General features: G+C 40.4%; 1 protein-coding gene and 1 long non-coding RNA gene across 7 annotated transcripts in view; one reads left to right on the forward strand and one right to left on the reverse strand.

Annotated features, from left to right (window-relative positions):
* Positions 1-260: 260 nt before the first annotated feature.
* CYP19A1 (cytochrome P450 family 19 subfamily A member 1) lies at positions 261-24,588 on the forward strand. The gene is given in 12 exon segments (XM_070469281.1): positions 261-403; positions 2,987-3,136; positions 9,964-10,118; positions 14,037-14,084; positions 14,087-14,194; positions 14,197-14,211; positions 16,706-16,820; positions 20,437-20,488; positions 20,490-20,550; positions 20,981-21,145; positions 22,271-22,512; positions 23,824-24,588. Coding segments are annotated over 12 exon segments (1,503 nt in total). The 3' UTR covers positions 24,073-24,588.
* The window catches only part of LOC110133545 (uncharacterized), a 143,338-nt gene continuing 134,759 nt past the window's right edge, over positions 16,380-24,958 (reverse strand). For all 6 annotated transcript variants that reach the window (XR_011488290.1, XR_011488286.1, XR_011488291.1 and 3 more), the window contains 2 exons: positions 24,197-24,262; positions 16,380-16,794 (listed from right to left, as the gene is read on the reverse strand). This is a non-coding gene — a long non-coding RNA (uncharacterized lncRNA). The remainder of the gene's footprint in view (positions 16,795-24,196; positions 24,263-24,958) is intronic.

Consider the following 24,958-nt stretch of genomic DNA (forward strand, 5'->3'; position numbering starts at 1 on the left):
TGATCCTTTGCAAAGGTCAGAAAGGTCACACTTCAAACCAAAAGCTCTCTCTCTTGAGATTGGTTGTTCTGACTTGAAATCACAAATTTGTCTTGTCTAAATGTCCCATCACATTATCAAACAAAGCACCCATCTCTATCGTACAGCATTCTCTGAAGCAATAGAAGTCCTAGATGTACCTTTGGGGGATTCTCTAATTTTCCTGCCTCTTGATTTCTACAGGACTTTAAATTGCTTCCCCTGAGATCAAGGACCACAAGATGGTTTTGTAAGTGCTGAACCCAGTGCATTATGATGTCACCGGCATGGTGGCCGAAGGTGTGACTGTTGCCAGCATTGCAATGCTGCTGATCACTGGCTTTCTTCTGTTGGTTTGGAACTATAAAAACACAACCTCAATACCAGATAATACAACCGTTTAGTTCTATATCTAAGGAGAATATTTTCTTGGGGTTTTGGTCCATGAGGGTAAAACAATTTTGAAAATGACAAAGAGTAAATCTGAGGGTATGGTTGAAGCCACACTATATTAGCAAATGAACTCAGGTGAGTATTTTTATAACAATCATCACATGTATGTGCATGTTATGTACATGTTAAATGAAAGCATTAAAATACCTTAGATAAATAATGCCTTCTAGTTTGCATTTTGTTTTGGTAAAATATACTTGGTAGAAGTATCCTTTAAAGTAAGTTTAAGATGGAATAAAACAAGGTAAAATTCCAGGATTGCCTTTGCTCTTTTGATTCAAATTCATTCCAGCTTTGCTCTGAAGGTGAAAATGCCTCTGGAATGCTCTTGTCCTGTCTCCCTTCAACTTTGCTCATCCTTGTCTCTACTCTCTCCCATGTTGAACTGATTCCTTCTCGTCATCCCACCCTTTATTTTCTTTTATTCTTGGGTGTGGTGGTGATGGTGGGGCCACCATAAGGGCTAGATAGGCCCTGGACAGTGGAAGAAAAATGGCGACCTCTGTGGATCCTTTGAAACATCACACCCTCAAAGAATCTTCAACAAGCTCTGTGGATTAATCAGCAGATGAATGGTTAAGAAAGCTGTGGTACATATGCACAATGGAATATTACTCAGCCATGAAAAAGAATGCATTTGAATCAGTTCTAATGAGGTAGATGAAACTGGAGCCTATTATACAGAGTGAAGTAAGTCAGGAAGAAAAACACCAATACAGTATACTAACGCATATATGTGGAATTTAGAAAGATGGAAATGATGACCCTATATGCAAAACAGCAAAAGAGACACAGATGTAAAGCACAGTCTTTTGGACTCTGTGGGAGAAGGCGAGGGTGGGATGATTTGAGAGGGTAGTGTTGAAACGTGTATATTATTGTATGTGAAGTGGATCGCCTGTCCAGGTTTGATGCCTGAGACAGGGTGCTCAGGGCTGGTGCACTGGGATGACCCTGGGGGATGGGATGGGGAGGGAGGTAGGAGGGGAGTTCAGGATGGGGAACACATGTGCACTCGTGGCTGATTCATGTTGATGTATGACAAAAACCACTACAATATTGTAAAGTAATTGGCCTCCAATTAAAATAAATTAATTAACTTTAAAAAATTAAAAATTTTTTAAAAAAGAGTATAATATAATTACCTAGATAATTCTAATAGAAACCCCAGCACTCTACACTAGCAGATTAACAGAATTCTCAGAAATATCAGACTGTTTTGCAGTTTTCAGGGAGAATTCCTCATAGCAGGCATGTGTACCCAGTCCAATAAAAAATTCTATGAGTCAGTCAACTGCTTATAGTGTTATTAGAATAATAACAAGATTAAGACTCCTTGACCTAAGACTCCCAAACTTGTTTGTGTTATATAGACATTAACAAAGACTTTCCATTTTAAGGGCAAAAAGAAAACCCTGACAGTCTTTTCCACATTAATTCAGCTACTTCAAAGTTAAGTAATAAATCTTGTTTGTCAGATTTGGACTTTGACATCCAATTTAAATAATTCACACAAAGACTTATCTAAATTACCATCATTGTACTGTCTCAGACAGTTGAGTAAGTTTTGGCCCCAAGACTAATTCACTGACAAAATGGAATTAAGGAGTAAGATATAGAAATGTTATAACTTTACAACAGAACTCCTAAAATCTTTCCAACACGCTTTTGATTAACTTTTCACCATCACCCCTGAAATCAAGCTACCAGGTTTATTCTCTGATATAAGCAACAACAAATCCCCTGGCTGCTCACCAGATTCATGCTCTTTACAATTCTGTCATCATCTACATCAGCAAGGGTATGAGGGCCACTGCTCTTCAGAAAAACCATGTCACCAGACTCAGACTCTGGTCGAGACACTGACCAGACCCACTACCTCATTACTCAATGCTTCGTTTTATATTGTCTAATGAGGTTTGACTTAAGATTCTCTTCTTAAACCAAACCTTTCTGGGGGAAAAAAAAAACAACAACAACAGAAATGGATGCCTTTTGTTTGGACATTGTCTTTGCAGACCACATTTCTCACAGTTAAAAAGATGACACCAAAATCACAAGTTAATTCAAACCTACCCATTCCATTAACTAGTGCTTTCAAATCCAAAGTTTTCAGACAAAACTCGGCAACCAGACAAATCTGTCAATTTGTCACTTGTCCTCATTTTCATTCCTATTCTCAGAGGGACTGATTGACTTGTATCTGACACCACTGATACCATTTAACACAGCAAGAATATAGTAGACATCTATTCCGGTCCATTCAGACTGAAATTATTAAGATCAAAAGGAAGTGGTAAGGTACAGAATCTGGACTACTTTTAATTCATAGAGCTATGAAGAGCCTCATGTTAACTTGTGTTGTTGTTTTAATTATTTTGTGTGTGTGACTCACCTACATACAGCAGAAGATGTAAAAGGACATTTGGATTTATAGGAACAAGAACAGCAGTATCTTAAGCAATTGCTCTTTTGAGTGGTGCTGAAATACTGATTGTGATCTGATGACTTTCCTAGGTCCTGGCTACTTCCTGGGAATTGGGCCCCTCATTTCCTATGGCAGGTTCCTCTGGATGGGGATCGGCAGTGCCTGCAATTACCAGAAGATGTGTGGAGAATTCATGAGAGTCTGGGTACATGGAGAGGAAACCCTCATTATTAGCAAGTATGTCTGTTGATAACTGGGGATATATTTAAAAATCAAGGCTGGGGTTTTTTCATATTAAAAAACAAACTCATTTTGATATTTTGATGTCTATTGCTAAAGATATCTTTTTATTACTTAAGTCAAGGATGACACCTGCAGCTCAAGAACTAAAGCAGTGCTTCTCACACTGGCTTCTATTCAAAACCCCACAGCTCTGGCTATAAACCCAACTCATACAGTCTCCAGTGGGGAGGGAACCCAGTCATCAGAGGATTTTAGAGGTCCCCAAGTGATTGAAACATTCTGCAGAGCTGGAGGGAGAAGAGAAGGTAAGAAGCTTCCAGGACAGAGGGCTTTTCCCTTCAGTATGGGGAAATACTGAAGAAGGTTGTAGTGGATTTGTCTAATTTTCTCCCCCTAAAGTCTAGGTCAGGTGGCGGAGGTGCAAGACTCGAGACCTGGAGGGAAGAAGGAAGCACCTGAGAAAGGATCAGGTGACCAGGACAGAAACTGCTTGCAGACACTAGATACACAGATCCCCAGATAAATGCCCAGGAACCTCACAGGCGATTCCTGAAATAGGATCCTGGTCACAGCACGTGGCATCTGACCAGTCTGCACCTTAGAGGAAAGTGACCTTACCTACCCCGACACTGTCAGCTGCTTACTTCGCCCTGAGGACACAGACAACAGCCATCTGCCCTGCCCCCGGCTCCATCCCTGCTCTCCCAGCTCTCCCCCTGTCCTGTCCTCACAGGCTTTTCTCTGGTTGGAGTCTCTGTGTTCTCTATAATTGCCTCTGAGCCGCTCAATTTTGTTGTTAAGGGCTGAGCTCCCCGCAGGAATAGGACGTGTTTGTCCCCATCTCCTTCCCTCGCTGCTCTTCAGATCCTCCCAGAACTTCCTGTACCTCTTGAAGAGACCCCACTGGACCCCAGAAAGCTTTTTCTTTGAATAATATGCCAGGTCTTTTCTCTTCTAAAAGTTTGACATCTGTCTTCATTACAACTGTGCTAAGATTATGGCCCAACTTTTCAGATCAGCTTACTTCTGAAGAAGTGGGGGCTGCAGAGTTGTGGGTGGGGGAGATGTCAGGCACCAGTGCTGCTGGGCTTCTGCCTGAGCAGCTGGGCGCGGTGGGGCGAGGGCATCTGATCATCTGTAGGTAAACTGCGCACCATTCCCCAGGCAGGGGTGCTGTAAGTAATGAGGGGTCACAGACACTTCATGCCATAAGTATATATTGGTGTTTGCACGAATATCAAAAGAAGAATGTGGGTAGCATCAATAAAGGGAGTAGCACTTAATACACTAACTGGGGTCAAACTGGCCCATCTGCTACCAATTTAAATACTAACTATCATTATAGTATTTATATATCTATTTTAATAGTGTATAAATTTATCCCCATGTTGTGGGATTTTTACGGTAAAACTCAGATAGTTCCAGGCAAACCAGGATGGGAGCCCACACTATTATCAGGTACATATGTGCTGTATAGAAGATGAGGTGGGTGGAACATCTTTCAGATGGGGAAGAATCAGGATTCCATTTCAGATACGTTGACTTGACTTGCTTAGTACCACTGAATGGAATATTAAGAAGGAAGTTCTGACCATCCAGACCTTCCACTGTAGTCAGAAACTAGCAAAGGAGCTGAGGAGGAGAGCCAAACAGAAAAGGGAAAACCAGAAGAGAGTGGTGGTCTGAAAGCCAGGTGAGGAACGCATGTCAGGGAGGATGGAACTGGCAAGTATCCAGATAGTGCCACATGACTAGACAGAGATGTGAGCATTGCATTTAGCACCAGGGAGGTTAAGGGTGACCTTGACAAGGGGAGTTTCAGTGGAGTTCTGGGGGCAAAATGTGACCACTGTGGAGAATGGGGAGAGAAGAATTGGAGGTGGCAGGTACAAACTCTTCAAAGGAGTTTGTCCTAAAGGAGGCAGAGGAATAGAATAAGGCTGAAAGGGGTATTTCGTCCAAGTCTTTTTGTTTGCTAAGATACAAGATACTATGACATGTGTGCTTTGGTGGGAATGATGAGTCACAGAGGAAAACCATTGACGCAGCAGAAAGGAGGAGTGTGCCAGGTGAGATGACAAAGGAGTGACATGTGGAATTGGCCTTGAACAGAGACATGGAAGATCATCCCCAGTAAAATGGGATGAACTAACAGAGAGATTAGCTCATTCCTAACCCAGGGATTGAACCCACACCTCCTGTGGTTCCTACATTGGCAGGCCGGAGACTTTACCACTTTACATTGGCAAATCCTTTACCACTGATCACCTAGGAAGCCCGTATCCAAGTGCATCAATAGCCTTTTTTCCAGCCCCATTCAGCTGCCATGTGCAAGCACAGACTTAACTAAGAGTTGGCTTTAACCAGGATTGAGTTTTTACAAGGCAACCAGGACAAATTAAGCAGAGGCTCAAGGGAGTTGAGAACGCATGAAAGGGAGAGACTTTACTTATAGACAAGAGATACTTTTCTAACTTTCTAATAAGAAAAATTCAAATGAACAGTAAAGTTTGAAGAACAATTGCCCTACTTTTTGCCCCCTGAGCTTGACCTTCTGAAGAGACCATGTCAGTTGTCTTACAGGATGTCACACATTCCATATTTCTTTCATTGTCTCATTATGGTGTCATTGAACATACTCTTCTATTCCTGGTATTGCTTATAAACTGAACACCAGGTCTGTTGGGCTCAACTCGATTCAGGCTAACTTGTAAGAATACTTTCCTGTTTAATCCTGTACACTTCATATTGCATCACATCAAGAGACTGGGGAAGGTGATCTCATATTGAGAGGGCAACAGGCAGGAAGGCCAGGGGTCTCCAAACAGAGGAAAGAGGCTGCAAGTGCCAGACATTTTTATCTCTCTTAAGCGGCAGGAGGAAACAAACCAGCCATATTTTTTCTTCTCTATACAAATTTAAAAGGAGGTTTCTCTTAAAATGCTGTGTTGCCATGACACCTGGTTTCACCTGAAGCTAACTACTCTCAAACCTTGAGTTAACCAATACATTTCTTTTTCTTATGGAAATATTGTCTTAAGCTATGACTCTTATCTTCAAGTTGGTTCCACCAAATGGCCCAACCTACTTACTCAGGTATTGTTCCCCTAATCTATGTAAATGAAACTATTTGTTGGTAATCTGCCCTTCTACAAGATTCAAGTCAATCGTTGTATGGCCAGGGATGAATTATCTGGTGCCATTCTAAGTTTTATGACATTCCTTTCTTTTCATTGTGAGTGACTATATAACAATAATGTATCCTGCCTGAGGACAATCTTTGGATTAAACCTTCTGGCCAACTCTGTTATCTTAAAATGTAAATTATGGGAGTAGGTCTGGTGAGGTCTTTACAACCTCCAGACATTCTTTGGATTCATTGGAGAGTATATAACTCCATTGCTAATACTAGCAAAGGGGTACTCTTTTGCCCCCTTCTGATGCATATGTCAGAAGCTTTCTCTATCTCCTTTATACTTTAATAAAACTTTATTACACAAAAGCTCTGAGTGATCCAGCCTCGTCTCTGGCCCCGGATTGAATTTGTCTCCTCTGGAGGCCAAGAATCCCGCATCTTATCGTTCAGCAACAACCTTTCAATATTATGGATACTAAATTTGATCAGCTTAGGGTGGCTGCAGTCAGGTCTCTCTGTTAATATTCACTTTCTCTTGCAGTGACCTCAGTATGAGAACTGAGTAGGAATATTAGAGGACAAAGGAAAGGGGAAACGTGACAGGATTGATGGAGTGTGAGTGACAGCACAGAACAGGTCTACAGGAAGCAAGTGTTTTTTGAATGTTTGGTACCAGTTATTCCATTGATTGTCTCCCCATATTTCTAGTACTCATCAATCTTGAACCTCACCACAGGTCTGTGAGTTCTTTAAACTCAGAAATGAGGGTGGCTTCTCTTTACCACCGACACTAACTTCCTGGTTATTTTTTATTTTGAAGAGACAATAGGTTTGCCATCTTTGGAGATGGCTTTTGACTTCAGTCATGTTTCCAGAAGGATAATGACTCCAGGGACCGGGCATCTTACACTGTCCACTATCCATTCTGAGCTTGTGGATTCTCTGATCTCTCCTCAGTCAGTGTAATATCTCCCTCACCTGCTGCTACAGGCTGGCCCAGCTGAGGGAAGGAGGTCTTTACAATTCTCCTGAGTGTCAGGAGAGCTCTGGGCTGGTGTCCTTAGCTCCTCACCAACATTCCCTTCATCATTTTCCTGATCTATCCAGCCTATTTATTTTAAACCCTAAAGAAGTGTATGTCATTTCTGTCTTGCCTTCTTTGTTCTTTGCCAAGTCAGAGCCTGACTCAGATCTGTCTCTAACTGAGATATTGGCGCCCCCTGGTGGACAATTGATTTAACCGTTAGCTCTTTTTTTTTTTTTCTTTTTTTTTTTTTTCTTTTTTCTTCCATTTATTTTTATTAGTTGGAGGCTAATTACTTTACATCATTGCAGTAGTTTTTGTCATACATTGAAATGAATTAGCCATGGATTTACATGTATTCCCCATCCCGGTCCCCACTCCCACCTCCCTCTCCACCCGATCCCTCTGGGTCTTCCCAGTGCACCAGGCCCGAGCACTTGTCTCATGCACCCAATCTGGGCTGGTGATCTGTTTCACCCTAGATAATATACATGTTTCGATGCTGTTCTCTTGAAACATCCCACCCTCGCCTTCTCCCAGAGTCCACAGACTCTGGGAGTAACCGTTAGCTCTTTATTAGCTAACACTAAGTTTGGTTGAAGTTTTTGTTTTTAATTTATTTATTTTTAATTGGCTTCCCTTGTAGCTCAGTTGGTAAAAAAAAAAATCTGCCTGCAATGCAGGAGACCTGGGTTCAATTCCTGGCTCGGGAAAATCCCCTGGAGAAAGAAATGGCAACCCACTCCAGAGTTCTTGCCTGGAGAATTCCATGGAGAGAGGAACCTGGCAGGCTACAGTCCATGGGGTCACAAGAGTCAGACATGACTCAGCAACTAAACAACAACAAATTTTTAATTGGAGGATAATTGCTTTACATTACTGTGTCAGTTTCTGCCATCCATCAACAAGAATCAGTCATGGATATAAATATGTCCCCTCCCTCTTGACACTCCCTCCAACTTCACCCCATCCCATCCCTCTAGGTTGTCACAGAGCACTGGTTTTGGCTCCCTGTGGGTTGAAGTTTTTAACTGGGCAGAATTCATCAAAACATTTGGACACACCAATGCATTTTATGATATATCCAAAAGCTCTAAATGTCAGAGCAGAATAATAGTATTCTGTTTGTCCTCTAAGAACTTAAAATTTGTTGATCCTAGTTTGTGCAGTAAGAGTATACAAATGACTTACTTGCCGCTTTGATTATAGAGTAAGGGGGGGGAATGGTAAAAATAGCTAGAATTCTGAAATCTATCAATTAATAAGAAGTTCAGTCCTTTCTATGGCATGATGTCTGTACATAGGGCAAAATTTATCTGTGTGTCAATCATATTAATTCCCTGGAATACAAATAGAAGTATCTGGATTCGTGTCAGTATTAAATATATGATGGAAAAAATAAAGCTACCCTACATTTTATACTAAAGAGAACTATCCTCTTATTCTTTATCTTCTCAATTGTAAATTATTTAAATGATTGACTTTTCTTGCCAATGCCATACCCTAACTTATAAGCAGTCTTAATAGAAAAATCTCGACAAAGTAAGGCTCTCTGTAGAAGAATTCTGTACCGTTGTCCTATGAAGACAATATTCTCTGCACACGAGGAGGCCCCAGTATGTCTTCAGCTAGGAATTTACAACATTCTATAATGCTCCTTGCTTATTGTGCCCAAATTAGACTGGGATTAGGAGTAGGAAATAAGTCCTGGAGAAGGAGATGGGTGGGGAAGGGTTGCCTCCACCTTCCTAGTTGCTCTGAAACCCAGTTCAGGACTAAAGAGTTGGGCATGTGAGTGAGGATAGAAGGCACAATAGTGGAAGAAGAACTGGGAAGTTCAAGGAAGCCTGGGCTATTGGCAAAGTCCCACGGATGCCACATCAAGGGCTATCTAATGGCTCAATATATCCTATGTCTTGGGAGAACTCTGTGACCCTGAAGACCTTGGTGATTCATGATGAATGTAGAGCTCTGGGAGAGCAACTGTCACCACCACAGAGAGCCTTCCAGGTCCACCCAAGTCAGTCAAGCTCAAGGCAGAGGTACCCAGGTATATCCTTCAGTCCCAGAATGATACCCCTGGAGGGGCCAGGCCTGATTAGAGACTCTGGGGAATATGTGGTACAAGGCAGAACTGCTGCTTTCAGACTAAAGAGATGAGACTTCAATTATTCCAGCATCTCCCAATTCTGAGACTCCCTTATGTGGGGAGGCAGGGTTTGGGGGGTGGGGGTGGGGAGCAAGGAGAAGGGCACTGTCTGGAGTGGGGCTGCTTCAGGGCTGGAGGCTCCTGGAAACATGGTGGTGTGGAGGGTGCATTTTCTTTCAGGCTTGCAGCTTTGACCACATTAGTGGATAATATTTTAGAGACTTGCTATTAGAGAAGGGCAAATAACAAATAACTCTATGTGTGTGTTGTCTGTTGATCTTTAGTAATGCTCAAACAAAGAGCCAGTAGGTAGAAATGTTTCAACCAGAGAAGGAGGTTCTTTTGCTAACACAAAGAAGGAGGTGCTCATTTAATTTAATCTGAATACTAGAAATTATGCACTGAATTTAGATCAACAGACATTTTCTACGAGAGACACAAGGTCAGCAAACTCATCACACTGAGTTCTCCTGACCCTTAACAAGTAACCCCAAGGTTTGCTCTCTCTGTAGGTTCTCGAGTGTGTTCTGTGTAATGAAGCACAATCATTATACATCTCGATTTGGCAGCAAACTTGGCTTGCAGTTCATTGGCATGCATGAGAAAGGCATCATATTTAACAATAGTCCAGTTATCTGGAAAGCTGTCAGAAATTACTTTATGAAAGGTATTCAGGTGTCTGGCTAAATTCTGCTCTTTTGTCTATGAATATGCCTTATGAAATCATTAACTTCTGCTGCTTCACAGTTTTGAAATAGTCAGAGCTAGGGTTCATTGTGAGTTTCCCAGGTGGTGCTAGTAGTGTAAAGAACCTGACAATGCAGGAGATGCAGGTTCAATCCCTGGGTCAGGAAGATGCCCTGGAAGAGGGCATGGCAACCCGCTCCAGTATTCTTGCCTGGAGAATCCCCATGGACAGAGGAGCCTGGAGGGCCACAGGGTCGCAGAGTTGGACATGACTGAAGCGACTGAGCACAGCACAGCATTCATTACACACGTACTCTGTAACAGGCACTGTTTAAAACACTGGATACCTTAATCCCACAGCGACTCCATGTGGTAAATATCACCTACATTTTGCAAATGAGAAAACTGAGGCATAAAGAGGTTAAGTACCATGCTCAATATCCACCATTAATAAAAGGTAGCACAGAAGAAAACCTCAGAGCCGACATATTTAACCACTTCAATTTGGTTCTTCCTGTTTCTACATCCACCTTTGGATGTGACAAAGAATTGGCTCATTGGATACTTAATGTCACTTCAGTTAAGAATTTAGTGTGTCAGCCATATAGTTCATTTAACAGAGCAACATGTTTGCTGAACCACTGGCTGACATCCCAGATGTTTTAACAGAAGGCAAGTTGCAAATAACTTAGAGAATTTTAGAACTGAGAAGTGGTGCATTATCTCTTCCAGCCTGTGAACTTCATACTTAAGTAAATACATTTCTAGAAAGCTTGTGACTTTCCCCCAGGCAACACAGCCAGATATGGAAGAGCAGAAACTAGATTCCAAATATCCTTATTTAGTGATTTATCTCTTTATACCCTGCTGAAATTGAAGTCTTTGCCTTCAAACTACACATTCTTTATCTTACAGTTTTATGAGTCAAAAGTCAGATGTGGGTCAGTTCAGTTCAGTCATTCAGTCATGTCCGACTCTTTGCAACCCCATGGACTGCAGCACGCCAGGCTTCCCTGTCCATCACCAACTCCTGGAGTTTGCCCAAACTCATGTCCATCGAGTCGGTGATGCCATCAAACCATTTCATCTTCTGATGTCCCCTTCTCCTTCTGCCCTCAATCTTTCCCAGCATCAGGGTCTTTTCCAATGAGTTGGCTCTTCACATCAGGTGGCCAAAGTTTTGGAGCTTCAGCTTCAGCATCAGTCCTTCCAATGAATATTCAGGATTGATTTCCTTTAGGATTGACTGGTTGGATCTCCCTGCTGTCCAAGGGACTCTCAAGAGTCTTCTCCAACATCACAGTTCAAAAGTTTCAATTCTTTGGCACTCAGTTTTCTTTATGGCCCAACTCTCACATACATGACTATTTAAAAAAACATAGCTTTGACTATACGGACCTTTGTCAGTAGAGTAATGTCTCTGCTTTTTAGTACGCTGTCCAGGTTTGTCATAGCTTTCCTTCCTAGGGGCAAGCATCTTTTAATTTCATGGCTGCAGCCACCATCTGCAGTGATTTTGAAACCCAAGAAAATAAAGTCTGTTACTGTTTCCATTGTTTCCCCATCTATTTTACCATGAAGTGATAGGACTGGATGCCATGATCTTAGTTGATTGAATATTAAGTTTTAAGCCAGCTTTTTCTCTCTCCTCTTTCACTTTCAAGAGGCTCTTTAGTTCCTCTTCACTTTCTGCCATAAGGGTGGTGTTATCTGCATATCTGAGGTTATTGATATTCTCCTGGCAATCTTGATTCCAGCTTGTGTTTCATCCAGCCCGGTATTTTGCATGATGTACTCTGCATAGAAGTTAAATAAGCAGGGTGACAATATACAGCCTTGAGGTCCTCTTTTCCCAATTTGGAACCAGTTTGTTGTTCCATGTCTGGTTCTGACTATTGTTCTGACTATTGTTTGTTGACCTGTGTACAGATTTCTCAGGAGGCAGGTAAGGTAGTCTGATATTCCCATCTCTTTCCCATTTTCCACAGTTTGTTGTGATCCACACAATCAAAGGTTTTAGCATAGTCAATGAAGCAGAAGTAGATGTTTTTCTGGAACTCTCTTATTTTTTCTATGATCCAATGGATGTTGGCAATTTGATCTCTGGTTCCTCTGGCTTTTTAAATCCAGATTGAACAGCTGAAAGTTCTTGGTTCATGTACTGTTGAAGCCGAGCTTGGAGAATTTTGAGCATTACTTTGCTAGCATGTGAGATGAGTGCAATTGTGCAGTAGTTTGAGCATTCTTTGGCATGGCCTTTCTTTGGGATTCACGATGTGGGTCTCATGGGGCAAAAATCAAGACACTGACAAGGTTGTGTTCTTTCTGGAGGATCTAGGGAGAAAGTGTTTTTTTACTTTTCCAGCTTCTAGAGTCTGTCCATTCTGTTTATATGTTTGAAATGTGGTTTATACATCTGAAATGTGGTTTCAAACTCTTGAACTTAAAGGCAAATCAGACATCAGCCTGGGACTGATATTCAAGGTCAACCTTTCATGCAAAGGATTGATTCATGAAGGAATATTTTTTTTTTTTTTGGTCCCACTTGCTGATGTGACAGTCACCCAGGAAACAGCATTCCCACCTTCCATATCTCCAAGTCACTCCCAGTCAGAAAGTGTGCTGCCAACCCAAACTTCCTTTTTATATATGGGTGAGTGAAAATGTTTAGAATCTTCGACCACTCACCAGGTCTCTTTTCTTCTTCAGAGTGTGCCTTAAAGGGCTTCTGCAGCACAGCTGATTTATTTTATTTGAGGACTCTGACTTTACAATACAATTGAATGAAAAATACAGGAAAAAAGAGAGAGATTACTCCTAAAGAAACCTTATAGCAACCTTGAACAAAAGAGAAAGCAGGACTTTAAGAGTTAAGTCTAATGTTAGACCACCTACCATCAAAATTACTAACTGCTCAGATGGTCAGGAGCCAAGCAAGGGAAGAGATCAGAGCCATTTCACTCTACCTGGTTTCATTCATCCTTTCATACACTCATTCCAAGGGACACCATGTTCTGTGCACATGAATTATAAAGCTAATAGGTTATTACTGCACTTAAAGTGTTTTCAGTTCTGTGAGGAAGATGGCTCAAACAAAAAAAATTTTTTTTTGAAGTTTTGACATTGAGTACATTGGATGTAGTTTGAGGAAAAACCAAAATTAAGAGGTATATTTGGTCATTTATAAGACTGTGCATGTGTGTGTGCTGTCCGACTCTGTGCAACCCTATGGACATAGCCTGTCAGGCTCCTTGGTCCATGGGATTCTCCAGGCAAGAATACTGGAATAGGCTGGCAGACCCTTCTCCAGAGGATCTTCCAGACCCAGGGACTGAAGCCGCATCTCTTCCACTAGCAGGCGGGTTCTTTAACACTAGCGCTGCCTGGGAAGACTAACACTTTACAAATATGAACTACAATTAAACAGGAAGCACCTTAGGTATAAAAGTAAGATCCAATTTGAATAGTCCTGTATCAATATTCTGCCACCCACTGAGACATAAAATATCACCCTGGTGAAAATCCAAACCTTCTTTAGGGAGAAATGTATATAATAAATATAGAAAATCACTGGTTTGTAATTTATGACCACCAGTACTAAAGATTTCATTTGCAGTCTCTCAAATGATTTGTCATAGGTAGATACAAGTTTAATTTTGTGTCATTTGTTCTAAAAATATTCATTTTTCATTCATCCATTTGTCTATTTTTAATAATAAACATGATACTTGATACTGGACAATTAGTAGAATATAGAAGAAAATTTAAAGATGAAAATTTCAACTAATTTAATAAAAATCTGTGGTCAGTTAAGCTCCAAACATAAAAGGCCAAAATTGCCTGATTGCTTGTGTGTCCTGGAGTTGGAGGTAGCTCACTCTGATGTTGTCCCCTTCAGCTTTGTCCGGCCCTGGCCTGGTGCGCATGGTGACCATCTGTGCTGATTCATCACCAAGCATCTGGACAGGTTGGAGGAGGTCCGCATTGACTTGGGCTATGTGGACGTGTTGACCCTCATGCGGCGCATCATTCTGGACACCTCTAACATGCTCTTCCTGGGATCCCCTTGGATGGTACTGAAATTTTCATTCTCATGACTTGACATTCAGCCCTTTACTAAACAGGGCATTAGAAGGGTAATGAACTCATGGAAAGATACGCTCTTTTGTACACTGTTCTTCTTTAAATCTTTCTAAGTATTCCTAAAGTGTTTTCCTGGTATGTCTGCATTCTTCATTTATAAGATCATAAAAATCCATAGTGCGGGCAATTTTCTATTTCTTTTGTATCTCTCCTCATTGCTCTAGGAAATAGGATAATTCTACTCAAACACATCTATTAAGTTTCTAACCTAAAACTTAATAGATATGATCATTTCATTTGGTCATAAATACATCTAATCACCAAACCTATGTATTTAATCATTACCCACCTTTTGGCCATTCTTTTGGCCAAAATATAGACACACACACACACACACACACACACACACACACATATGTAAATATACACATACATACACAAATAAACATTCTATCTCTCCATACACGCACACACACACATATGCACGTGCACACAGGCACACACACATATATATATACACACACGCAACACATAAATGGACAAACACACCTCTCCCTCAAAGTCACTAAGCATGAAAACTTTGATTCTATCTATATGATGATAAGGGTACTGCTGCTGCTGCTGGAAATGATGATGATAACTATCATTAACTTTAGTATCTACTATGTGAAAGCAGTATAAAAAGCCACTTCACATAAAATTTGTGATTTAACATTTATAACAACACTGGAAAGATATTTCACTTAAGAAGATGCTTTCCTCACTACACTTCAGAAAAAAATCATTAAACACACATATGCAACTCTAACCAACAAAAGAACAAATATCAATCATGTGGATTCATTCCATTCTTCTGTTGTCAGCTTAAAGAAATTTCTCCTGATTTGATTTCTAACAGTCTTTATTGATTCATACATTCATTCAACTAATATTTATTGATTGCCTATTTTATGGAAGGTTTAGGTTCTGGGGTTACAGCAATGAACTAGATAAAGTCCTTGCCTTCAAAGAGTTTACATCCCAGTGGACATATGGACAGTAAACAAGTTACTATCTAGCAATATTTTAGGCAAAAATAAGTGCCTTGGAAAAAAAGTAGGGTGAAGGGCTATAAAATGAATGGGGGTGGTTGGAGAGAGGCCAAGACTACTGCGGAGAGAGAAGGTGGTCAGAAAGGCCTCTGACCCTCTGATTTGGAATGGACATCTGAAAAAAGCCCCAGATGAAGTGTGGCCCTGAACCTCCTGCAGATCTGAGGGAATAACATCACAGGCATAAGAACAAGGCATGATTTTCACACTCACCCACACCAGCTGAGCTATCACACCTACTCCCTGATCAACTACATTTGGACAAACAAACAAGTGATAAACCCTCCCTTTTTATTCTCCACTCTCCTCGCCTCCTCTCCCCTGCTCTTTAATTATTCATTACAAGAGTCACAGGACCCCTGTCTGACTGACATCAGGATGGGAGCCCCATATGCTCTGAGGACTTTAGTCACAGCCTCTTGCCTGGATCCCCTTTCATAGAGGGGGGAGTCCTATATCAAAGTCCTGTTTGCCTTTTCTTGCCGCACACATCTCTCCTAAGGATTGACAGGTACCTATTTTAGAAGTCCCTTCTTCTTGATTCCCAACAGCCTTGATCCTTAGGAGGGGTAAAGAAAAGTGCAATGTACAGCTCTCTGTTAACTTATGGATACAGACTGTGTGGTTAAGAACCTGTATAATCCATACAGAGTTATATGTATTTCCCCCTGATCACTAGGTCTTTGCTAAACTCTCAGTGGGCCTGAGGGACCCAGAGCACCAATAGGAAAGGACAAGGCCCTGAGGTCAGATAGGACTGGGCTGCAGCCTAGGGGCTGCCAGCCACACTGGCTGTATGGTGTTGGGCAAAGTTCTTCATTTCTATGAACCACAGATTCTGCATCTGCTTATGTCTCTTCCCTTCCCATGTATATAATCTGAAAAAATAAGTAGTTATCTTTTCCCTGGGATTCAATGTAATTAAAGAAAATCAATTAAGAACTGACTGTTCAGGAGACTTAGGATAAGGCACCGAAAACTACATGAATTCTACACTCTGAACTGAAATATAAACAGAAGAATGGTAAGACTTTTTGCCTTTGGTGCCAGACTGAGGCCATAATAACATTAATTACTGTTTATTTCCCATGATCAGGAAAACAGAAGATGTTGGAGGCTCAGCCAAGGAGAAGCATGTGAGATTCTAAGCTGGGTCTCTACCATAAACATGAAAACTACCAAATCTCTGGTTAACTTGGCCATTTAGGTGCTAAAGTAGAATGGATTAGTGTTGATTTGTTTGGTGACATTCATGTGTTTGTAACACCCACTGAAGACAGAACTTTGTCCTGCTTAGAGTCCAAGATGCTAGGAGAGCCTACAGGGGATCTTCTTTCATTGGCATACCCTTCTTGGACTCACATTTTTGCTCATCTGCTCTGATGTTTTCCAGAAAGTGCCATCGTGGTTAAAATCCAGGGGTATTTTGATGCATGGCAAGCTCTCCTTCTCAAACCAGACATCTTCTTTAAGATTTCTTGGCTGTGCAGAAAGTATGAAAAGTCTGTGTAAGTAACACATTTTAGAATAATTATTGATGAGACTGATTGGTGTTGGGTCTTAGCTATTGCTGGAGTCTTTTTAAGTTTACTTGTCTCCAAAACCACAGGGATTTGTTGATTAAGATGCTGGTGAAGCACTTCTTATAGCACTTCAGGCCTGTGTGACCGGACCACAGAGGAAAAGGCAGCCTTTGGCCCAGGGGTGCTTTTCACCTCAGAGGTTGACAGCCCCATCTCTGGACCTAGAACACTGAAGTGTGTTTTGAGTTAAAGAGAAGGGTTGGCTGAACCTATTGTTATTATTTATCAGAATTCTCTATGCATGTCTGAAGAAATGAAAACCAAATCATTTTGTTGTTGTGCTGCTTCTGAATGAATTTTACTTAATCCAACTTGTAGCAAATGACAGTAGTCACAAAATTTTTTCATGATGAATTTTTATAAGATGTCTTGTTTATTTATGTATCTTATATTTTTGGGGATCCTAAAATTGTCATTATTGGGTTTGCTTTGGTCTCAGATTGTGCCCTAGCAGAAGACTGTACAGATGCCTAATGGCCTACTGGATAGTCGTTGGGTTTTTAGATATGAGTAGCCAGCCACTGAATGAGCCACAACCAGAGGAAAGCCCAGGGGATCTAGAAGTAGACAGACCTGGTTTCTATCCTATCTCTACCGCTTGGTAACCAAATGGTCTTGGGAAGTTCTTTGAAACAAATTATAGCCTACTTTCCATGGTGGTATAGAGGTTAATTAGATCCTCTATATAGGGCAATTAACTCAGAGCATGTCACATCGTAGGCAATAAACATGTTATCTCTCTCCATCCCTCTGTTCATATCTTCCCCAGATGTCCAGAGTATCTTAAATTCTCCAGTGCCTTAAGTTCCTAAACTTGGTTGAAAAGCTAACTTCATCATGTTTGCACATTTTGAAATTCAGTAATATTAGTGTCCAGGAAGTCAGTTTCATGTTGCTCTTACATGTTCTCAACTGGTCGATGAGTATCAGATGGATGATTTGGACACATGGTCCTTTAAACACTTCTCTTTGTCTCAACCAGAACTTAGTGTGACTTGAATCAAGAAGGTCAGTGATTCATCTCTTCACTGTGGTCAGATTGTGTGGTGGTCTGAAAAATCATATTAAACCACAGCTACATTACTTTAGCTTCACTATGGTCAGCAGGCCCATAGAAACTTACTGCATGGAAATATATAACAGCTTTCTTTGTCTTCTTTGAAATTAGCTCAGCAATATTCCCTCTCTATATAAATTTGCCAATGGTTAGTGAACCAGGTAATATCTTCTCTGATCTAAAGCACTAAAGACCTAGAGAAATCATTTAATCTCCATCTCTGCCCCACCCCCCCATGCCTTTGCAATAACACCAATACTTTTACTGTTGGGCATAATTGACACATAACATTATGCTACTTTCAGGTGTACAGAATGATTCAATACATGAATATACTAAGAAATGTTCATCACAATCTAGTTAACATCTTTCACCAAACATAGTTAGAAAATTTTTTCCTTGAATGAGCACTTTTAAGATTTACTCTCTTAGCAACTTTTAAATATGCAAACAGCATGTTAACTGTAATCACCATGCTGTATATTTCATCCCCACGACCTATCAATCATATAACTGAAGGGAAGTTTGTACCTTTGACCCCCTTAACCCATTTCACACCCAAACTACAAACTCCATGGCAATCACCAATCTCTTCTTTTAACAAAGATCTTGGGATTTGGGCTTTTTAAAAAATATCCAATATATAAGTGAGATCATAAAGTATCTGTCTTAATCCTGCCAAAATTTTTAAAAAATATATATTTATGGATAGGATTCTGGGACATCTACTTCCATTCCTGGATATTCAATTTTATATTTTTCCTTCTTTGAATCTCCAGTATTACAAAAGTATCATTTTGTACTTTTTATTTTCTTAAGTGTAAGGTTTTTTCAGTCTCAGAATACACTGAAGGTGTTTGTGGCCTACACTAGGAACCTAGACACAATTATCTTGTACAAAATACATTCAGAGTTCCAACAGATGCGTTCTTTTAAGTTTGTAAGTCAGAGAGTTTGTATTTTCTGAAAACTATCACTAAACTCAATTCTCCTAGTTTTTAATGACAAACAAGTTCTAATACATACATTTAATTAGGAGCAAGCTTTAACCTGAATAGGAGGAATCCCAATGGATATTCATAGGACCCTGATTCTGGCAAAGGGAGGAAGCAGATACTTAGAAATGGATTCAACTCTATCAAGACATTCTCTATGAATTCAAAGTCTAAGGGCTTTTCAGTATATCCCAGACCATTTGGGAACCACTGCTTAGGTAAGTAATGTTATGAACATTCTAGACCACCATTGAGTGAATATAGGAGACACTCAACAAATATTTGCTAAACAAATGGCTGGGTAGATGAACAAATGAATGTGAATATATCCCTGCTATATATTTGGAATGATGTGTGAGTGTGTGCCTGTAATCATACTCACAGACATACACAATAGTAAACATCCTTATTTGGAATGACACATTAAATTACTCTCCTGAATAATATCTCTCAATGTTTAAACATTTTCCCTGAGAAACCAAAAAAAAAAAAGAAGAAGAAGAAGAAGAAGAAAACTTTAAAAACAGCAGGCATATTAAAGAATATCCCCTTACTTCTGCTAAACTGGAGTAAACATAGAGGCTATTTAGGTCAATTGAGTATTTAAATGTGTAGGCAAATGTGTCAACAAGAATTTGAAAGAAAGATTTGTTGTACATTTAACCTAATACAGAATAGTATTCCCTGAAATTAAGGACCAATACAATTATACATGAATGCATATAAAGACAAGAATAGCAGAATAAAGATGTCAAGATGGCCTTAACGTTCATCTAGTCTGATCTCTTCATTTTAAAAGAGACATACATCTCAGAGACTAAAAGTAGGTTATGTGGAAGGACAACAACCTGGACCAGAACCCTGACTCTTCTCCAAGGTGTTTTACCATTCATCACACTCTCAAAATGCAGAAACCTATCGATGTAACTAGTCATTCATTCAACAACTATTTTGTCAGTGTTACTATGAGGCAGAAACTTCAAGGCATGAGATAAATATCAAGAGGAATAACTCCTGTGTAGAAGAGGAACCTCAAGTTTAATCATCTTTGGGGTTATGCAGATAAAAGTAGCCTAAGTGGATATGAGATAAAGAAAATGGAAGTGCCCATGGCAGACTGGGGTGTGCATGCTCCTACCAATGGCATTCACTAGCTTTGGGATTTGATGTTTAATTTAAGCACAGCACTGGTCCAATCATATATCAGAAAACATAATTGGATTTAGCATTTTGGTACCAGTTTTCAACCCTTAACCACAGATTACAATCTTGATTTTACTATCAGTGCTGAGATATATTGGCTAACTCTGGTTCCTTAACTTTATATAACATATATAATTTAAGGACATTTGCAAAGAATTAAGTATAAACTCAGTTATTCATGAACACTAATGGTTTCAATTAAGCAAATTTTAAATGGCAATTGAATTTGTTTACCTAGATGTCATAACTGTGTACAAGTAGGTAATATTTCCTGTGATTTTTCAAGCAAAGATTTGAAAGATGAAATGGAAATTCTGATAGAAAAAAAAAAAAGACAGTATTTTCATAGCAGAGAAACTGGAAGACTCTATGGATTTTGCCACTGAGTTGATTCTGTCTGAGATACAGACCTGCACTAACCATAATCCCTCACAACATATGTGTGTTACTATTTCTGTATAGGCATCTAAAAATTCCCTATTAATTGTTGCATGTTTTTGCTCTTGAGTATCTGTTCCAGTACCTATCATGTCCAATCCAATAGTCTACTATTAGATAATCAGGTAAGACTTAAGTCTGAAACATCTGTGTCTGCACAACACAAAATATGAAAACCAAGAAGTCCAAAGACACTAAACACACGGAAATCTTTGGTTAAATTGTTCCGCTTTAGACTGAAGGTTATTAACGTAAAAGTCTATCGTCAATCCAAATGATGCATAATTCCTACGATTTCATTTTATTGAGGTGATTGATCCTTGAATGCCACTTCGCTTCCTGTTCTGACCTTTCTTTCACTTTCCCAATATGTCTCCCCCCTTCCATTGTTCAGAAACGTGGAGAACTGACAAGAGAGAATGTAAACCAGTGCATATTGGAAATGCTGATCGCAGCACCAGACACCATGTCTGTTTCTGTGTTCTTCATGCTGTTTCTCATTGCAAAGCATCCCCAGGTTGAAGAGGCAATAATGAGGGAAATCCAGGCTGTTGTTGGTAAGAATTTATCAAACAGACAAGAGAGATTAGAAATCAATTCCTTCTGAATATCAGTTTCTATCTCCTAATAATCTTATGGCAAAACCTTTCTAGAACCCACCCAGAGAATAATGAAGCAAGTCATTGTGTCATATTTACATTATGCCAGACAGGTATCAGTGTTTTTCTGATATAAAAAAAATACATGCTGGTTGGAAATAAATCAAATAATGGAGAGATTTATAAAGCAGAATGTAATATCCCTTGATCCCTCCTACTCTTATCTACAGTCTTGTTCCCATTCCCCAAGGAGAGTCACTATTGAGGGGCTGGGTTGGTAGACTTCTCTGATCAAGTGAGACCTCTCCTGAATAGAGTAGTTGTACAAAACCAGAGTTGCCTTGGGACTCTGGGTTGATTTTCATTCTACAGAAGTGATACCCATTTGAGAATGCTTTAAAGTTTTGCCAATTCTGAGGATAAATTGAGCCTCTCTGACCGGTATGGAGCCAAACAATCTGAGACCATGGAGGTGTCCACCAATTCCCAGCTCACCTGGGACTGATCTGAGGACCCCATTTTGTGTGGTGGAGAGACAGGGTTTTTGCCACTCTGTCACACCAGGTTGTCCTGGATGAGATGGGGAGGAGGGACAATCAAAGATATTTTCTGACAGATGACTGCACAGGATACCAGAAGAGAACATTTCCTTGAACATGATTAAAGTCACCATCCCTCTTTGACTAAAGAATTAGCGTCTTCTAGAACTGAAAATAGGGAACAAAGCTCAAGAACCACAGAGGTAGCTGATAAATGTTTGAAGCAGACTGGGTAGGTCTACATGATGCTTCAGAGAGGAGTTTCTCTATAGAGCTCCTCAGCCACTCAACCTCAGCCAGCGGCTGCCATGTGGAGATGTGGGTCCAATGTTACCTGGCCTTATTTTTCTACAAGTCCAGATGTCTCAATGACATCCCTCAGGTGTTAAGATAATCGACTTCAAATTTGACTCTTCATAAGACTTGGTGGACCAAACATAGCATATTAATATATTAGAATTATATATATAAATTTTTTCAAACTGACCTATAACAACACTGAAATTAGTATGACCTCCTTTGTCCTTTTTGTCTGCTTCCACAGGTGAAAGGAAAATAAAGAGTGATGATATTCAAAAGCTAACTGTGGTAGAAAACTTTATTAATGAGAGCATGCGATACCAGCCCGTCGTGGACCTAGTCATGCGCAAAGCCTTAGAGGATGATGTCATCGATGGCTACCCGGTGAAAAAGGGGACTAATATTATCCTGAATCTTGGAAGAATGCATAGACTCGAGTTTTTCCCAAAGCCTAATGAATTTACTCTTGAAAATTTTGCCAAGAATGTAAGAGTCCTTCCTTAAAACTGAGTGTGCCACCCTTGAAAGAATCAACTGTTAAATCCCCTCTGTATTTGTGTTTGTACATTTCATTCTATTTACTCATCCCTTCCAGCATCACCAGGAGAGAACACAATTCCCCCGGCTAGAACATGCCCATCAGTTCTGTCCTCAAGCCAAGGAAGCTGGCTCTCCAGCTCTTGGAAATGTCTTCATGGAGGGCACATGAGAGATCAAAGTGTGAACAATTCAGGCCCTTAATTTGCCTAAAATGAGATGAAGTTTGTTTAACCAACCCACTTTTCCATTTAAACTTATCACCTTCTCATCATGTAGATTCAGCTATAGCATCATGTATGATGATTAGATGGAAATCAAATGAGAAGAAATGATTTGGTTTTTTCAGCCTGCCTTTGATTCACCAAATGGCCCCACAAGTACTAGTCTCTATTCTAAACAGGACTTGGTAATTAGAACTCCCACCTTGTTCTTAATTGAGGTGTACTGGAGATTCTGCCTCTGTTATGTCAAATTCTAGGCAATGACTCTTTTTGAACCTGAATTATCCATATAGTTCATCGCATACCCCAGTTTTCAATTTCCATATGGGAAGAGATATGATCTTAGTTAAACCAGTTCTCTAATTCGCTGTACTTGCATATAAGCAACCCATACCATGTTGCCAACTGGTCGAAAATAACTTACTAAGTATCCTTCAAGTGCCAGACAATATGTAAGCCCAAATGAAGACAAGACAGAGAGATGTGTCCCTTTAAATATTTGTATAACAAAAAATATTTAGATTCTTGGCATTAATAGGACAGGAATCCAAACTTTTGCCTAAATTTGTCCTTGTCATCAGGTTATATGGCCTGGGACAACAACAGTCTTTGTCTCAGTGACTGGCAGAACAGCAGTAAAGATGTGGCCTTCCCACAGAGCTAGCTGAGTACTTTACATGAAAATGTAGCTGGGAATTATTGAGGTTGTGTCTGTATCACAAAGGGTGAATCAAACTGGAAGGAGAAAGAGTCTTATCTGAGTCATAGTCATTCCTGTCTGTGAAGAAGCAGTATGGCCAAATCACTAAAACCGAGCATTCTGACTGACTATGTTTTCAGGGTGAATCAAACCAAGAGGCAAGACTCTAGCCTTTACTACACCCACTCCAGTGTTCTTGCCTGGAGAATCCCAGGGACGATGGAGCCTGATGGGCTCCCATCTATGGGGTCGCACAGAGTCAGACAAACTGAAGGGACTTAGCAGCAGCAGCAGCAGCCTTTAGTACTCTGGCTAATTGTCTGATCTCTTTCCCAGGTTCCTTACAGGTACTTTCAGCCATTTGGCTTTGGGCCCCGGGCCTGTGCAGGAAAGTACATTGCCATGGTGATGATGAAGGTCATCCTGGTCACCCTTCTGAGACGCTTCCACGTGCAAACTTTGCAAGGTCGGTGCGTTGAGAAGATGCAGAAGAAAAATGACTTATCCTTGCATCCAGACAAGACCAGCGACTGGCTGGAAATGATTTTCATCCCAAGAAATTCAGACAAGTGCCTCGAGCACTAAAGAAGTTTGGTCAGTCCCTGCCCCAGAGCACTGCTCAACAGTATTCCACGTGGGAACCACCCATCTTTCCCAGGTGGTCCTCCTCACATGAACAACCATGGCCTGTGCCATTTTATAGGCTTACCTCCTGTGGGTTGTCAGCTAGCCAGGAGACACGGTTCATCTGACCAGATCCAAACCAGACACCAGGCTGCAAGAGAAAATAGAGGCCAAGAGTTTGTACAGGAAACTGCAGCCCTAAAGACTCAATTCCACAAAACATGCTTTGAAAAAGACAAGCCACCAGCAAAATTCAGCCCAGCTCCTTACTGTCCTGCACTGAACTGGGAGCTTTTAAACATCTGGGGCAGAAGCACTCAATTTGATTACAAAGGCCAGGCCAACATCTGCGTACCTCAGATCAAACATATCTCCTAGTGTGAATAAAATGGTTTTCATTTGCTTTTTGGTGGGGTGGGGATTACAACATCCATACCCTTGGAGAAATGCTTACAAATTCAGCATTTGACTTTTCCTACGAACTACATTCAATTAACTCTTGTTTATCCACACGTGATTTATCTGCTGCAAAATTTAAATAAAAGACTGTCCTTTTCTGATGGCTCAGTTTATGCCTCAGCCATATCACATATGTCCTATAAGAAAAAAAATTCATGTGATGTGCTTCAAATTCAAATAAAATTTCTTTTGTCATGTCTGCATTGTTTCTTAGCTCCAGGAATACATTAACCAGGAACTGGAGGTAGTGGCACCTATTAACTCTTATCACAGCTTATGTGATTTTCAGGGAGAGGAAGTCTCTAGTCTATATGTAGAGCTACAACGCAGTGAGTTCTCACTTCTAAGGAGTGCTCCTCATGTACCAATATCCTTCTCCCTTAACATT

This window comes from Odocoileus virginianus, chromosome 6, assembly GCF_023699985.2.
Source record: "Odocoileus virginianus isolate 20LAN1187 ecotype Illinois chromosome 6, Ovbor_1.2, whole genome shotgun sequence".
Classification (NCBI taxonomy): Eukaryota; Metazoa; Chordata; class Mammalia; order Artiodactyla; family Cervidae; genus Odocoileus; species Odocoileus virginianus.